A 14119-nucleotide genomic window follows, 5' to 3' on the forward strand; every position below is an offset into this window, starting at 1 on the left:
AGTTCGAGCCCCTCGTTGGGATATAGAAATTACTAAAAAAAATAAATAAATAAACTTGAAAAAAATTTTCAGGTGAAATATTACACTGACAATGATAATTTCTCTGCTTTTACTTAATTTAGCCTGACTTCAGATTTCTAGTAATATGACAAATCCAGATATCTGAAGCTATCTGCTTTATTTGGAGCCTGTTTTCACTACAGAAAAATAGGAATAACTTCATAGGGGGAAAAAAGGCATCTAAAAACTATTTACATTGTCATATTCAATACCTGAAATTTGAAGAATTTTCTAAAATACATTTTTTCTCCACCCTGAGTTGTATAGCTCACTGCACACACCAAGCTGAAATGGAAAGAGATCTCTGAATCATCTTTGATTTTGTTTAATAATAAATCGAATACACCTCAATTCTACTCACAAATTTGGAAAATATTAATACCAATGGTGTAAAAGTGTAGCTAAATAAGCCTAGAGTAGGAAAAAAAGAGTTTTAGCAGATAAAAATATAATTTCATGAACAAGAAAGCTCTTGATTAGCAAAATTAAATGTACCACAGTGAAATATATTCCAAAACAAATCTCAGAATAATCAAATAGTTGAATGTACAAATCAAATTCATATAAATTAGAAGAAAAAATATAAATTCAAAAAAATTTTAGGATGGGGAAAGACTTTTTAATATAAATGGGCAATGGAAAGGAAAAGTCTTATAAATTTATAAACTGAATAAACAAAAACACATTAAAACAAAAAAGCAGACAAAATGGGATAAAACACTTCTAACAAAATGAGAAATCTCGTAAGCAAAACACTAGTATCTTGCTCAAAATAGAAGGAAAGGATACATAGAGAGATCATAGTACCATAAATGACTAACAAAAATGTGAAAATGTTCAGCATCACAAGAAGTCAAAGAAATAAAATAATGAGATATAATTTTTCCACTTCTTAAGATTTGAAAAAATTCTTTACAGGTGTTACCTGGATTGGTGAGGGTACAGAGGAAGTGACTCACTCTACACTGCTAGTGGTTATAAGAGATTAAAAAAACAAGCCTTAAGTAAGAGTCTTAAAAATGCTTACATGCTCCTGTAGTAAACCCACTACAAGCAATCTACCACAGGAAATACTAAGGTGCTCATCACTGTGTTATTTATAATAGCAGGAGACTAGAAATAATCTAAAGTCCAACATTAGTGTAAACAAATTAAAGTATACGGTCCTAGGATATAAGATGAAACTATCTCAAAAATAATGTTTACAAAGAATACTGACTCAAGTGGGAAAATGTTCACAGTGCACTGAAAAAGATAAAACCATGGGTAATACTATCAAACTTTTCAAAAATATTATTTAAGTTATTTATACAAATCTGTTATACAAATGCACATAAAAAAACCAGAGAATCATATACTAATATTTTAATAGTGGTTACACTCAGTGGTGACATTACAGGAAATTTAATTCCTCCTTTATAAGTTAAGTGTACATAAGCCAGGTATTAGGGATATAGAGTTGATGGAAACACAATGACTGCTCTCAAGTGCTCATAGCAGGAAGCACTATAGCAGCGTAGGGGTTTTTTGAAGCCAGGTTTAGATTTGAGTTCCGTGTCATTATTTGCTACTTAATTCTACAAGAGACTTACTTTCTCTAAAAGGAGGTTTTTACACATTTAATAAACTTCAATAAACTTAACAAATTTTTAATAAAATTTAATCATTATAATAAATATAATAAAATTTTAAATAAAAATTTAAAAAATTTAATAAATTTCAATAAACTTGATTTCAACAAATACTGACCACTATTCTCTGTTAGAAGTGGGGACACAGCCGACTTCATTGAACTTGTACTCTAATGGAAATGACAGGCACTGAGTAATTAATTTTAAGTAGAAGACCAAAAAAATGACAAATCGTGAATGCTATAGAATACATTAAAAGGGGTATTTAATTTAGTCTAGGAGGTCAGGAAAGCCTCTTCGCGAAGTCATGGTGAATCTGAGATATAAAGAAGTGGAACTAAGCTAAACAAAAGAAGAGAGGCATTCCTTAAGAAGGGAAGAATTTATTTCAAGTATGGAGGAGTGCAAAAGAAAGAGACTTCCAGTACGACTCAGTATAAAGGAGGGAGGAGTGAGAAAAGATAAGAACTATAGTGACCAGTAAGCATTAGGTGTAAAGAACTTTGTAAAGTCAATACAGTCAGAATTTTCTAAGGGTAGTGGGAGGTCACTGAAGAGTTAAGTGCTTTATCCAAGACCACGTAATTAATAAATGATGGAGCTGAAATTTGAACTCTTTAAATTTTGACTCCAAAGCTTATACCAACCACAGACTATATCCTAAGAAGTGCCTACAAAAGAGATGTCACCAAAATGAACTGATTAACAGCTAATATTACATAACTTCTTTAAGTCAAGGAAGAGAGGCAAAAATGGTGACATAAGTGGAAATGAAGAAGGGGGGACAATGACATACAGAAGAACTGAAAGGACTTTGTAAATTGTATGTGGAGATGGTAAGGCAGATGAAGTCTAAAATTACTTTAGATGGCTGGTATTTTCATATTTGCCTCTCCGACAAAGAAAAATAGAAGATTCAGGGGCGCCTGGGTGGCACAGTGGTTAAGCGTCTGCCTTCGGCTCAGGGCGTGATCCCGGAGATCTGGGATCGAGCCCCACATCAGGCTCTTCTGCTATGAGCCTGCTTCTTCCTCTCCCACTCCCCCTGCTTGTGTTCCCTCTCTCGCTGGCTGCCTCTATCTCTGTCGAATAAATAAATAAAATCTTTAAAAAAAAAATAGAAGATTCATATTCAAATACATACATAGGCCACGAATACAGAATTTCAGATTCTTTTTTTCTCATAGCTTGTCTTACTTTAGTTCTGTATTTCTGAATTCTCAGGTTAGAGTGTATATGCATAGCTAAATACAGAACTGAAAAGTTGTACAGAACTGAGAAGTTTTAATTTAAAAATAAACGCTATTAATGTCACTTCCTAGCATTTCAAAAAATAATAAATGTACTTTCAGTCAGAGTGGTACCTGGGTTTTAAACATTTGCATGCCTTTTTATTTTTTGGATAAGATCATCTATAGATGCAAACATGAAAAGAGAAATAAAGGAAAACAAATTATGATATTTTCCCCTACAAAACAAACATTTTGTTTAAAGTTTGTGGTAAGCACGTAAGCCTGCAACATTAAATTCCTTCTTAAGTAGGTTCTTACGCTTGAGGTTAAATGGACATAGAGCGAAAAATTTCAAATAAAGGCATATATAAATAAAAGTCTTTGAGAACTAGTAAAATTAATCCTTACATGTGTGTTCCAATTTCCTTTACTTCATGGTGTATGACATCATCAATACAACAATCAGGTTTAAGTTCAGCCACTGCAGCATTGGAGGCTGAAAGATTTAAACGCTGAGAACTTGTCTGAAGATCAGCCTTGAAGAAAAGAGAGGAAAAAAAAAAAATTCAAATGAGACTGGTTACCTACAGAGTGTGGCTGGGTATGAGTGAAAAGAATAGGGGCAGGCACAAGGAAACAGGGTTGATGGGGAGCAACACTTCTTTCTATAGAGCTCTGCAGCTTAGAACCATGTTAATGTTTCATACATGCACACCCAAATTAAAGAAATAAAAATCAGCCAGGAAGTAGGGGGAATGGGTAATGGAATACAAACATTACCAAATGAAAATAACCACAGTGGGAGGAAGGGATGGGAAAAGAACAAACCTAAGTAAGTCTGGCTAAAAAAGCTAGACACAAAAAGAATGGCACACGAATATTATACTCTAGCTAGTATGTTTGCTTGTTCACAGGGGTATGGATTAGCAATTCTGCAACTGTTATGTGTATACCAGGACCAAACAAAAAAATACCATGGGTAACAAGAGGGAAGTTTCTCTCGTTTGGAGAAAGAAGGTGCAAATAAAGAAAGGGAGAAGGCTGCAATGAAACTTGCAGTGCTGAATTGAAATTTGAGGCATCAATATGAATATATGGTTTTAAAACATACATACAGATGGATATTCCAGGAACAAATATAGATACACTGAAAGATAAATTACTATTCAAAACACTATTAGATGTTATTCATAGAACCAGAGATAAACATTAAAGTCACCAACAAAGAAAGGACTATCTTCTCTAAAACAACACTCAGTTGCTTTCTATTACATTGGAGCCAAAAAGCATTAAATGTGGCAAAGGAGGAAACTTTTCGTACTAGAAGCCACAATTCAAAATGAAGAATAACAGGCATAAATATCTATGAACCAAACAGCATAGCCTTTATGAAGCACAAAGTATAAGATATAAACAGAAGCATGCTAATAATAGGAGATTAACATGTCATTTTCAGTACAAGACAGATCAAGCTGACAAAAAGAAAAAAAGGAAGTAAAGATACAGGAGACCTAACAACACCATCAGTAAGGTAAATCTTATGGATCTACATATTTAGCTTTACAATGGATAATAGAAAATAGACCTTCTCAAGTACACATGGAATATTCATTAAAAATTAGTATTAGGTCACAAAGAAAACACTAGCAATTTCTGTAAGTAGGAATAAAACAAGAACAAAGTTTATCACAATGCAATTAAACAAACTATAGATCATCAGCTAGAAAAAAACAAAACACCCTTTCTATCTCAAAAACCTATTAAACAACCCCTGGGTAGAAAACTAAATACAAATAAAATTACAGAATTCTTAAAAAAGTAATCATAATGAAAATGATACATATTAGAATCTGTAGCATATATTCAAAGCAGTCAATCAGAAGAAAATTCACTTTTATCAATAGAAATAAAAGAAGAAAAATTTAAAAATTAAATCCCCAGCTGAAAAAGCTAGAAGAGAACAAAGTGAAAAATCAGAAGCATAAAAAAGGAACCTGTTAAAAGCAAAAATCAATGAGGCAGAGAATAAAAAAACATTAAATGTAAGTAATGAAAATAGCTTTTTTGGAAAAAATTAAAATATACAAATCAAAAGCTAGTTTAATGAAGAGAGGGAAAAAAAGGAAGCAAAATTATGCAAAATAAGAAATGACAAGGGAAAAATAACACCAAAAGAGAAGAAATTTTGTTTAAAAGATTTTATTTGAGAGAGAACAAAAGCGAGTGAGATCACAGAGGGAGAGGGAAAGACAGACCCCTGGCTGAGCGGAGAGAACGATGTCGGACTCAATCCCATGACCCTGGAATCGTGACCTGAGCTGAAGGCAGATGCTTAACCAACTGAGCCACCCAGGCACCCAGAGAAGAAATTTTTAAGAGACTATTCTGCAGACCTGTATGCAAATACTATCTAAAGTGGATCATGTCCTAGAATAAAACAGTTTAACAAACTGTTATACACCATTAGACATAAAAAGTTTAAACTGATCTCCACAGGAAAAAAGTGCTAATGTTATTAAGAAACTTCCCCCATTAGACACACAAGCTCACACGATTTCACAGATTTCTTTCTTTTTTTTTTTTTTTAAAGATTTTATTTATTTATTTGACAGAGAGAGCCAGCAAGAGAGGGAACACAAGCAGGGGGAGTGGGAGAGGAAAAAGCAGTCTCCCAGCAGAGGAGCCTGATGTGGGGCTCGATCCCAGAACGCTGGGATCATGCCCTGAGCCAAAGGCAGACGCTTAACGACTACGCCAACCAGGCACCCCAGATTTCACAGATTTCTATAAACCCTACAAAAACCAGAGAGTCTAAATGCTCCAAATACATTGTTTTGAGGCACTGAAAAGGAAGGAAAATTATCTAAATCTTTTATTTATTTTTTAAATATTTTATTTATTTATTTGAGAGAGAGCGAGAGAAATCACAGAGGGAAAGGGAGAGGGAGAAACAGACTTGCTGCTGAGTTGGGGGGGATCAGGGGCTCAATCCCAGGACCCTGACATCATGACTCCCCAGTTTCTGGTAGTTGGATCATATATGAAATTTGGAATATTGGCTCTATGAGGTCCTTTTCAATTCCAATACTTGCTGATTATTTTAAAATTCATTTTAATTGGACTTCCCTTTTGGCAATGTTCTAGTAACATCAAGTTACCATGTGAAGATAACTTTGATGACTTCTCCCCGACCTACAGTAAATTTTTACTTTATGCCTTTTCTCTTTCTGAATAAATTTCAGATTGTTTAATTGAGTTAGCATATTCTATCTCTTGATTTCTAAATGACTGCAAGAATCTTTTAACTGGTGTATTTCCTACAAACTATGCCATACAATGCTTTCATATCAGTCTTCCAACACAGTGTGAATACCTTTGCTCAAAAGTCCCCACTGACAGCCCACTGCCTTAAAAAAAAAGAAAAAAAAAGTCTAAACCTTTAGTTATAACCTGGCTTTCAAGATGCTCCACTTTATGACTACTACACATCTCTGTACCTTACCTACTTCTTCTATCAAGTGAATTCTGTGGAATTCACATTGCCTATGCCTCTGCTCCTGATTAACATGTTTCTCTTTTCCTCTAAATCCTACCATTCTTTGAAGATCCTGCTGTGTTCCTTCTCCTCCAATAAGTCTTCATGATTGATGCAATTATCTGTGATCTTTCCTCCTCTTCCAAATTTTATTATGTTAATCACAAATTATTAATAAAAACTTAAACCTTTGACTGGTATACTTTCTCACCCAAGTGATCACAACCTTTGAGGATAAGCAAAAATGATATTGTGCTTAGCATATTGTCTTATACCTTTAGGTGTTCAATTAATGCCTGCTGTTAATGACAATTAAAAAGTCCAGTATCAAAATGCATTTTAATGAAGTTTCAAAAACATAAGAATATAAATTAAAAAGTTAAAAAAAAATATCCCAAACAATAATGCCACTTACTTTTACTAATATATCTTTCACAACTTGATTGCTATCATTATGAACGCTGATATAACTGGAAAAGGTCTCTCCCAAAAATATATTCCTGTGAAATAAAATAAATTTTTAGGCAGAAATCCACTCAAGTTTTAACACAAATATTCTATATAAGCATCACTGAGAACTTAAACTGGAGAAGAACTTACAAAAGGATAGTGATCAGGTGAAATACTGCTTCAGCATTCCTTTGTGTACTTTAGGCTGCTCATTCATTACCCCGTACAGTTCAAAATACTGATATAGTCTACAAAACATGATATATATCTTGGCCCTCAACTACTGTACAAACAGCCTATTTCTCTAGACATAAGTCACTGAAATCAGATCCAAGTTAAAAGTCTTATGATTTATTACCGAAGAGGCTAGAAAAGTCTATTTTTGACATAACTTATGCCCTGAATCTAGTAAAGACCCCAGTAATTGGTCTCAGAATATTTTTTACCAATTTGTTTTATTTTTCTAAGGTATTCTAATACAAATAATGACTACTTTGTAATATTTTTTTCTAAAGTTTTACAAAAATACCTGTTTATAAATATATATTACACAGAAATCTATAAATATATTTTACATAAATTTTTATATGAATATATTTCCAACCTTTCATGATACCAGGCAGTGACCACATTCTGTAAATGTTTTTTAAAAACCTGAAAAATCCCATGTGGCCTTAAAGTCTCTCAGTTGCAAACAGAGTAAAACCAAGGGCTTCTACCTCATTAATAACCTAGAATAAGAGAAGAGCTAAGAATAAGAGAAGGAATAAAAGTTGACAGTTCCTAATGAGCTGACAAGTCTGATAACTTATGCTGGGAGAGGACTACGAAACTGAACAAGAAAGCTTCGTCTGAAAAACAATCAGATGAAGTCAGTTAAAACGAAAGGAATGCATAGTCATTAAAAAATGCAGTAAGATCTAAAGAAGAAAGTTAAAATTTTATCATCCTAGAAACCACTATTCATATTTTGGTATGTATCTTTTTTTTTGCAGGGGGGTGGTGGTAGTGATTTGGAGGGGATGGCAGAGGGAGGGAGAGGGAGAGAATCCCAAGCAGGCTCTACACCTAGCGTGAGCCCAATGCAGGGCTTGATCTCACCACCCTGAAATTACAATCTGAGCCAAAATCAAGACTTAGACACTTAACCGACGGAGTCACCCAGGAGCCCCTCCCCTTTTCTTTTTTTTCTATCTTATTTTTTTAAGTTAAAAAAGAAAAACCCAGAATCACAAAGTATAATTTGGTAAAAGCCTTTTTTTTTTTTAACCACTTAAATGTACGAGTATTTTTCCATTCATTAGTTATTTTATGAAAATATAATTTGTAATGGCTTTAAGTATGGTTTATGTAAACATTTCATTCTTACCCAAAATTCTGTGGTAAAGTCAACATTTCTCCTAACATTAAAATTTCTGCACCATTTACAGTTGAAGGATCATCTCTCATGAGCTGGTTAAAGAGATCTCCTATAGAAAGAGAAGAACAGAAATTTTAACATCTATCTTCTAAATAAGTTCTACTTCCATAAAGAAACAGCTAGGAGAAATACTTAAAAAAAAAGAATCTTAACAAAAATTATATTACAAAAATCTAATTTATAATCTTCACTATAACAAAAGCATGCCAAAAATTCTAGTTTTATGGAGAATGAACACTTCAGAAACAAAGGAAGATGGAGATCATGAGATACAAATATAGAGAGCTCCAATAATTTTAAATAAAGGGAATGGCGAATACACACATTGATGGAACAAGTGAGGATAAATAAAATTTTAATATCATGACTATGAATGTATCCTTACTAAAATTCAAAAGTTTCTTGTTGCCATGGGGTATCAAAAGTATCTTGACTTAGAGATTACGAGTAAGACCTACTACTTAGATAGCCACCATTTACATCATACAAAAAGACACAACAAAGAATGCAGCAAAGAGTTAGTATAAGACTGGCAAGACTATGCTTATTCCAAGGTAATACAGGCAATCCAGGTTTCAACTTTTCCCCAGGTGCAAGCAGAACAAAGCATACCAGGTAAGTCTTTTTCTTCACATGTTACTGGAATATTGGTGAATAAAGTAGGCTTAGTTAACCGCATCACTGTGAATTAGGAAAAAAAAAAGAAAGAAAATATTAGTATTGCTTTGGACTAGCATTCCAAGTTGAGTGTATGATACCCATCAATTCTATGCTAAAATCAAATATAACCTAAAGCTTCCTAAATATAAAGTACTTCCCAAAATCACACACCAATGATTTACTAAAAATGTTAATTTACAACAGAAAATCTTACATATGATTTATTTAAAGCCTAATGTATTATAAAAATTAAATGTAAATGTAGAATACCACATTAAAGAAAAACTGGAAAATAAAGGGATTTAAAGCTTAAGGTATATGAGAATAGGCTTTAAGAAAAATCCTGAGTGACTATGAACAATATCAAGAAGATATCTTCCTGAAAGGGAAAAATGTTTTGATTTACCATCTTGAATATGAGACAGTAATTTTACAAAAAGAGAATCTTTATGAGCTTTATCTCTTGGTTATAATCACTGGCCACTGGAAGTTCAGTAAGTGGACCTTTAAGTAATATTAATTCTGTATAGAAATTACAAAAGTATCACTTAATGTATGGCTTTGTAAAATTCCAACCAAAACTAAGATTTGTTCTTGGGACATGACAGAATGCGTCTGAAGTTTAGAAACACAAGTAAAAATAAGCTAAGGAAATTGATGGGAAAAAATGAGGAGGAAACAGATTTACCATATATTAAAAGATTTGTCTATAATCAACTAATTGGCTTATTAATGCAAGACCACACAGATCTATTCGATAGTTAATAAAAGATTATTAGGATGCAGAAAAAAAATCAACATGATAAAGTGCTAGCACGACTGGTTAGCTAGCTGGGAAAAATAAAAAATTTAATTTACAAATTCAATTCAAGTATCAAATAAATTGCCTATGTATCAAATAGTTAACAGGCAAAAATTAAGCCACAGAAAACTTGAAAAAGTGAAAATTTATGAAACCTAGTCTAGTGAGACTAGGACATTCTAACTAAAAAAAAATCTTTTTCAATTATTTCTAAAGACTGACCTTTGATCACATCAAAATAAAGACAAAAATATAACATTAAAAATCATATAAACTTGTAAAAATTTTTCAGAAAATTAATCATAGAAAACTATTTCTTTATACTTTTACTAAAAATGTTCATTCAAATCAAATACAAAAACTTTAAAGACTACTGACCTAAATGGTCAATTCACAATATAAGTGGTATTCATTAGCATATGTAAACACGTACCACCTAACTCCTAACTGGCTACATCATTCATACCAAATTTAGTGCCTTTCTCATCCTGGTCTCAGACTAAATGTCATCTTTTCCAAAAGAGAAGTAACAGCTCACCTTGTCTCTCTCATAGCCCCTTGTATTTATCATGAACTGATACATGTACTTATTTACAGCTCTCTGATCCAAACTCCCTGAGGTTGAGGCTCTTATGTATTATATTCATTTTTCTGGCTTTGTTGCTTGACATAGTTTCTGGCACATAGTACATTCTATAAATCTTTGCTGAATGAAAGAATTAGCACCTCACCCAAATCATCAAGTAACTGGTATTATTTTGAAGATGTTAAGTTTCATGAACTGAGGCCATTAAACAATGTTATATCAAATTGATGGCTGTTGAGGGGTTCCTGGCTGGCTCCTGGTCTCAGAGTCGTTAAGTTCAAGCCTTACGCTGGGCACAGAACTTACTTAAATAAATTAAAACAAAATAAAATAAAATCAGATAATATAAATATAAGGCTGTTCAAACAGGCAACAAATATTAATCTTAAAATTTCTGAAGTCACTTGCATAACTGATATTTACTGAGCATCTACTGGTGCTAGACAGCATGCTAAATACTTCACAAGCATCAACACATTAAATTCTTATGACTACAAATTTGGTACCATTATATACCTTTTACGCATAAGGATGACGCTTGGAGAAGGTAACTTGCAAATAAAAGACTATATAGCAGATAGGTGGCAGAATTAGATCTGAACTCAGATAAATTCACTTTGTTCAAAAATAATTCTCTATATTAATTAATTCTAAGCCTGGGGTCATAAGCCTGAAATGTCATACCTTATCAGAAACATCCTATGGGAATTCGTAAGAAGACTCCATGTCAAGCAGAGTATTAACCAGCTACAGATCTCTGATGAGGCACCGTAAGTGTTTGAGGTGGTTTTCTAACTTTCTACTTCACTCTTATTTCTAACTAGGAAAGCAGATTAAAATTAAGTACAATCGGAAGGGGATAATAAAGCGTTCTAAAAATGATGAAGAGTTTTTCCCCCCCACAATCTAAATATCTGAGACTCTAAGCTCACTTTTTTTCCTTTTTTTTATTTGAGACAGAGATAGCCAGAGAGAAAGAGATAGTGAGAGAGAAAGAGAGAGCATGCGAACAGGAGAGCCCGAGCAGAGAGTAGAGGGAGAAGCAGGCTCCCCGCTGAGGGACTCGATCCCAGGCCCCTGGGATCATGACCGGAGCTGAAGGCAGACGCTTAACGGACTGAGCCACCCAGGCGCCCCTCTAAGCTCACTTTTAACACCAAGTGGTGTTCTCTATTCCCCATTTTTTTTCATTTCGAAGAAACCTAATCTTAATAAAAATACCTCTCAAGGGAATCCTAAAACACTCTTTTTAAAACGGACCCTTAACAATAGAGAACTAATGGTTACCAGAGCAGAGGTGGGTGGGTGGGGATGGGTTAACATGTGAAAAGGATTAAGGAGTGCACTTGTATTGAGCACTAGGTGTTGTATGGAAGTGCTGAATCACTCTTTTGTACACCTGAAACTAATATTAAATGTATGATAACTAACTGGAAATTAAATAAAAAGTTAAAAAAAAACCCATGAAGTGTTTTTGAGTTCACCCAAATGTGTAGGCAACTTATTTGCTTATTATATGCTCAAACTTCCATTGTGTACAAAGGTCTTATAAAGCTTAGCTTTGCTGATTCTATGATTTTCTTGGGGGTGAGATAATAGAGGGTGGGTAAAGAATAACCCTCCATTAAAAATAAAAACTTCCCAAACTGGTATTAAAAATACCTGTTTCCTTCATATTTTCAAAGAGGGAAAGATTGGGGTGGAGGGGAGGCCTGCGTTGGTAAGAAATAGTATCATCCTGTGGACGCGAAGAAAACTGCTATAAAGCACAGTTCGTCATATTGCAGATTCTTAAACATAAACTGGGAAAGTCCAGTTAGTAACGTAAAAGTATCTCATATTAAAACTCATTGTGGTATATATATATATGGAATATTATGCAGCCATCAAAAAACGAAATCTTACCACTGGTAACAACGTGGACGGAACTAGAGGGTAGTATTACGCTAAGCAAAATAAGTCAATCAGAGAAAGACAGTTATCATATGATCTCACTGATATGTGGAATTTGAGAAACAAGGAAGAGGATCATAGGGGAAAAGAGGAAAAAAATGAAACAAGATGAAACCAGAGAGGGAGACACACCTTAAGAGACTCTTAATCTCAGGAAACAAACTGAGGGTTGCTGGAGTGGAGGGGGGGTGGGAGGGATGGGGTGGCTGGATGATGGACATTGGGGAGGGTATCTGCTATGGTGAGTGCTGTGTATTGTGTAAGACTGATAATCACAGACCTGTACCCCTGAAACAAATAATATATTACATGTTAATAAAAAAAAAAGAGCATTGTTTTGCAACCTACAAAAAAAAAAAAAAAAAAAAACTCAGTGTTTCCTGTCTTATTGCAAATTAATGGACCTGAAATATTACAGATAATGTTAGTTGGAAAAGAGCAAATACCAACAAAAGCAAGGTTTAAAAAACCTGGCAGAGGAACTGTAATAAAGCATTTTTTTAAGATTTATTTACTTTATATATATAGAGAGAGAATAGGTGTATGTGGGGGGGGCAGAAGGAGAGAAGCAGACTCCCCAGTGAGCATTGAGCTTGAAGCAGGACTTGATCCCACAACTCAGAGACCATGACCTGAGCCGAAATCAAGAGTTTAGCTTGATCAGGAGGTTAGCTGACTGAGCCACCCAAGTGCCCCAATAAAACACTGGTTATTAAATGATAATTTCATATTCAGCCTTGAATGTTAAAAAACAGGTTCTTTGTCAAAAATTAAAAAGGCAAGAAGAGTATGTGATTTTCAGCCAAGTGCCAAATCAAATATTCACTACAAACAGCAAATAGTGTCATTTGTAGTGACATTTTCATTGAAACTCAAAAAACACAGATGTTTCATTTACTTATGAAATTCAGGTTTCACCTATTATCTTATAAAAAAAAAAACCTTTTATATAGTTAATGGAAGAGATAGGCCTGAGGTTACAAACTAATGGACTGTGCCAAGTTCAACTTATGTATACATTTTGCTTGGAAAGAACATAAAAAAAATTAAATTAAGGGAGAATCTTTTTCACGTTCAGAGTCCTTAACTACGTTCTACAGTCTTGCCTGTCTAGTCCCTGAATGATTTCAAGTTTGTGAACTGTGAATTCTGGGTATTTTGAGCACATTACATCAAAGTGAATCATTATGCAGGAGCTCATCTTCGAAATCCTCAAAAAATCGTCTTTAAGCTATTTGATAAATTGGTAAAGGAAGTTAAATTCATATGATACCCCCCACATCTTTTTTTGGTTGAATTTAACGTTTATCTGAAGGTAGAGAGTTTGTCAGGGAAAAATAAAATTATGGTACTGTTGCCACTATCTTAGAGTAAATGCCATCGGTATTTTATCAAATGCTCTCACAGATTCACCTTTCTGTACACATTCTTGTGTCCCCAATTTACTTCCACATCTATGACTTAACGGTGGAAATGAGATATATTGCTGAGCCCCACAATTAGCTAGTGCTAGAATCATCAGTCCTAAGGTTCTAAATACTCTTAAAAAAAATCTTCAAAGTAGCAGTGGATTCTAAATTCTTAGGCCTTGATTGCTTCTTAACTACCCTCCAGGTAGATGAGAAATGGATCTCTCCTTCTTTTGAAATCATAGCACTATAAGCAGTAAAAGTCAATCTTGAGTTTTTCAGGTCTCAACTATCCTTTCACTGCTTCTGAAAGGGGTAGTAAGCAATCGATACAAATGAGAAAACTTTAAATCTGCCACATATGAAGACAAAGAAACTCTT

The 14119-nt window shown here is 33.8% G+C and overlaps 1 protein-coding gene across 5 annotated transcripts in view; it reads right to left on the reverse strand.

Moving 5' to 3' along the window:
* The window catches only part of TRAPPC13 (trafficking protein particle complex subunit 13), a 34450-nt gene that overhangs the window by 13116 nt on the left and 7215 nt on the right, over window positions 1-14119 (reverse strand). For 4 of the 5 annotated variants that reach the window (XM_008691366.2, XM_040622227.1, XM_008691365.2 and 1 more), the window contains exons 2-6: window positions 8941-9009; window positions 8278-8377; window positions 6874-6958; window positions 3332-3459; window positions 273-345 (exon numbers count right to left, since the gene is read on the reverse strand). In XM_008691366.2, the coding sequence (XP_008689588.1) occupies window positions 273-345; window positions 3332-3459; window positions 6874-6958; window positions 8278-8377; window positions 8941-9009 (455 nt within the window). Of the gene's footprint in view, window positions 1-272; window positions 346-3331; window positions 3460-6873; window positions 6959-8277; window positions 8378-8940; window positions 9010-10521; window positions 10682-14119 lie in introns of all 5 variants that reach the window. The other variant, XM_040622228.1, reaches the window with a different exon arrangement.

This window comes from Ursus maritimus, unplaced genomic scaffold, assembly GCF_017311325.1.
Source record: "Ursus maritimus isolate PB19 unplaced genomic scaffold, ASM1731132v1 scaffold_5, whole genome shotgun sequence".
NCBI lineage: Eukaryota > Metazoa > Chordata > Mammalia > Carnivora > Ursidae > Ursus > Ursus maritimus.